This window comes from Capsicum annuum, unplaced genomic scaffold (assembly GCF_002878395.1).
Source record: "Capsicum annuum cultivar UCD-10X-F1 unplaced genomic scaffold, UCD10Xv1.1 ctg4908, whole genome shotgun sequence".
In the NCBI taxonomy this organism is placed as follows: Eukaryota; Viridiplantae; Streptophyta; class Magnoliopsida; order Solanales; family Solanaceae; genus Capsicum; species Capsicum annuum.
In genome coordinates this window covers 42-3,597 of record NW_025856838.1, presented here as the reverse complement: position 1 = coordinate 3,597, position 3,556 = coordinate 42, and the positions used below count along the sequence as shown (strand labels likewise).

General features: G+C 37.3%; 1 protein-coding gene across 1 annotated transcript; it reads right to left on the bottom strand.

The window, feature by feature from the left end:
* Positions 1–713: 713 nt before the first annotated feature.
* LOC107858744 (probable aldo-keto reductase 2) lies at positions 714–3,331 on the bottom strand (the record flags this gene model as incomplete). The annotated part of the gene is given in 6 exon segments (XM_047403870.1): positions 714–909; positions 946–1,335; positions 1,945–1,985; positions 1,988–2,046; positions 2,125–2,297; positions 3,134–3,331. Coding segments are annotated over 5 exon segments (807 nt in total), but the record flags the coding sequence as incomplete, so codon positions are not given.
* Between the last annotated feature and the right edge of the window lie 225 nt (positions 3,332–3,556).

Sequence of the window (3,556 nt, the reverse complement as noted above, 5' to 3'; positions counted from 1 at the left end):
TGATTTAAATGCTAATAGATTTGAGGAAGGTAACTAACTTCTTGTACCAATTATGGGAGTCAGATTACTCGTGTTTACGTCAAAGAGTGGTGGCTTGGAGACGTTCCATAAACACAAGTTCTGGTGGAATCCTTTCCCCTGCTTGAAATACTAGTTATAAAAGTGTGTTCCGAGCTCAAGGAGATCCCCCTTAGCTTTGCAGATATTTCAACACGCAAACAAATCTCTTTGACCACTGCTATCTCTTTGACAACTGCAGACAGACTAGATGGAATTTTTTCATCACCACTTGTTGCAGCTACGCTCATGCTCAAGTTTATTGTTTGGCTAGCCAAAATACTCATGCTCTTATATTGTAACACTACTACCGATTGCTAAGTTTGGTTTGATTGCCTTCTTTTTCTGTATGCTTTAGACGATTGGAGACCTATATAGAATCAGATGGTCTTTCACTTCCGCAAATACCATTCCTTTGTCATCATTATAATTTTACAACAATATTGTCAGTTGTCACCTGTTGCTACGTCAAATCATTTTTTCATTTTTGTTTTTGTAATTCGGTGGTTGTTTTCTATCTTACAGCTTCTATGCAGCACCTGCAAAATTCAATAAAGCATACGTACAAAAGATTTTTTTCTAGTTGAATGCAAATACACCTCACAGTCATCAACCAACAAATTAAAAATTCTAGCAGCATAGCAAACCAAGGCAAATTGAAAGATGAGTACTCCTGTACGAAAGTTTATTTGAAGGTAGTTCAAAGGTTTTGGTAGTTTAATACCAAATTATTTAGGAGCAATCCATAAGATCGTCTCGCTTCATATATACATATGATGCATGTACAAAAACCATTAGTGTTTTTTAGACACTTCAAAAATGTTGTCGGAGGAGTGTTGGATTTCCCATATTGCACTTTTGGATGATCCGAAACGGTGCAACAATATTTTTGGAGAGTGTGAGCATTCATAGGAAGCCAAATAGATATCACCTGTCAAACCCCTATTCAGCTTTCCAATAGGACAATGGCGGAGTGTCTGAATTTATCCAAGTTGACGACACGTACACATGTCTCTCACCTCTGACAACATCACCAGAGGCGTAAGACTCGAGCTCTTTCATGTCTTCCGCAGTCCATATTACAGATAAGGCTCCAACATTTGCATTGAAGTTCTTAGTCTTCGTAGTGCCTGGTATAGGGCATACATCATCTCCTTGGTGAAGAATCCAAGCCAATGCTAGTTGTGAAGGGGTGCAGCCTTTTCTTGCAGCCATTAGATTGAGTTTCTCAAATACTTGCTTGTTATGCTCAAAATTCTCCGGCTTGAACCTAGGAAACTCTATAAAGCAAACCAGCAATATAATAAATTATTCTTCCAGTTAAAAGAAAAAGTTATTGATGCAAACATTAAACTGGCTATATATTTCAGGGCAAAAAAGACGGCCGGCTGTGCTAAAACATTTTATCTTGAAAGATTGTGCGCCAAATCAGTCACCACATGCATTTCAAGAGATACAAAAGGGCGAGTTGAAGGTTTAGGAGCATTATTCTTGAACCTAGACGAATACCTTACAGAGCATTTTGAGAATCTCTTTGTAAAACATAAATGCACAAAGAGATAACAAAATACCATAAATGCAAAGGTTGAGTTGTGAATGTCTTAGATCATAGGCTCGAGCCCGGTGTTAAGCGAATTTAACTATAGTATTTAAGCGGAAAAGGGTAAAGGGGCAGACCCATCATTCCGAGTTTCAAAGGCAGTTGTTGGCCCAAAGGGTTGACTCAAATTTCTTGGTCATCAAAGAAAAGACATCAAGTTGATGTTAATTACAAATGCTTAGCTATTTAATTTTGTAAAGACAATGTAACAATGTCGATAAAACAGACAAGACAAAAGCATTTAACAGTTTACATGATATTGAGGAGAATGATATATGTGGATTAACCTTCCGAAAGTCATCCTCAGGCAAGCTCTCAATCAACTTTGCCCTGCTGAGAAGAATCCTCGTCCAAGAGGACTATAGGGGACGATCCCTATGCCAAGTTCTCTGAAAATGACAAGTGTCATATCAAACACAGGTTAGTCAGTAATTCGACGCAAAAGATTGAGCTAAGAGATATGTCACCTGCAAGTTGGAACTACTTCTTCCTCCAGATCTCTAGTCCACAAAGACCATTCCATTTGAACAGCTGTTATTGGATGAATAGCATGGGCCCTTCTGATTGTTGATGCACAAGCCTCAGATAAACCTATATATTTGACTTTACCCTCTTCAACGAGTTTCTTCAGCTCTCCCATCTTAAAACAGTAAGCAAACAGTATTAGAACATACATAACACAATTAGGTAAATATGGTAATGATAGTGCAGGTTTTGCATATATGCCCAGGATCCAGATAGTTGTGCATAATATAGATATAATGACTTTCCTCTTTTCTGGGTGTTTAGGTACTCATGCTAAGTCATTAATTTGATTTGAAGGAAACTGTAACTTAGATTGTCTTCAATCCACATGGATTTCTAGAGATTGTATGCCGTTTCATACAACTTCCTCTTCTTGATGTTAGGTCTACCTCGTCCCTTTCAATACCTTCCATGGATTTTATGCTTAATATTGTAAGAAGTCTCCCTGAAATATCTAGCGGATGAATAATGCCACAACATCATCCCACTTTGTTTTATAACCGTAGGACTAATTCTACGGGATACTTGCTACCTCCCACCAGCACTGACTAGGTAACTTTGTTAGGAATTGAATTTGAGACCTAATGGTTCTTAACCCATTTTATTGAGCACTAGGCCACACCCTTGGGACACAACATCCCAAAATCTTCATGAATACGTGATTATATCAACTCGATTCACATCAAGAATGTGTTTTATAAATCGTGAAAATAATTATTTTCTTAAACAACAATAGATCGTTTTTCAATCCAATAAAGTAGAATAACGTATAATGCACGATTTTGTATATTCCTCCTTTATATGAAGTGATCAAATAATAATAACTATTAGTGCCCAAATACCACAATAACAATAAATTCACGCAAATCATTTAACACGACTACTTCTTAAAACTTAAAAAGTGATGAGGTACAGAACAAAAAATAAAACTTAGGAGCAAAGATGTCAAACCGTGACTTCAATTGGCAACTGTGTATCGATACGATGGACATAATACAGATCAATACAGTCGATGTCCAGTCTCTTCAAGCTGGCCTCACAACAAGCCCTTACATATGCAGGTTCACCACAAATGCCCCTTCTTCCATCTTCAAAACGTATACCAAACTTGGTTGCTACATGTACTTTCTCTCTTATTCCTTTAATAGCCTACATAAAATTGGGTAATTTAACATGAAGATACCTATAACACTCTGTTAGAAGATATAAAGCATAGACTTTCTCTCTTATTCATTTAATAGCCTACTAAGTTATGTCCAGGTGCCGCATCTTTGCATGAACATGATGCATTCACATTAAGCACAAAAAATTCTAACCCATGACAGTGCTGAAAAATTGACAACTTTCAGCAAGCAAGTGCGGGGAAGGGAAACC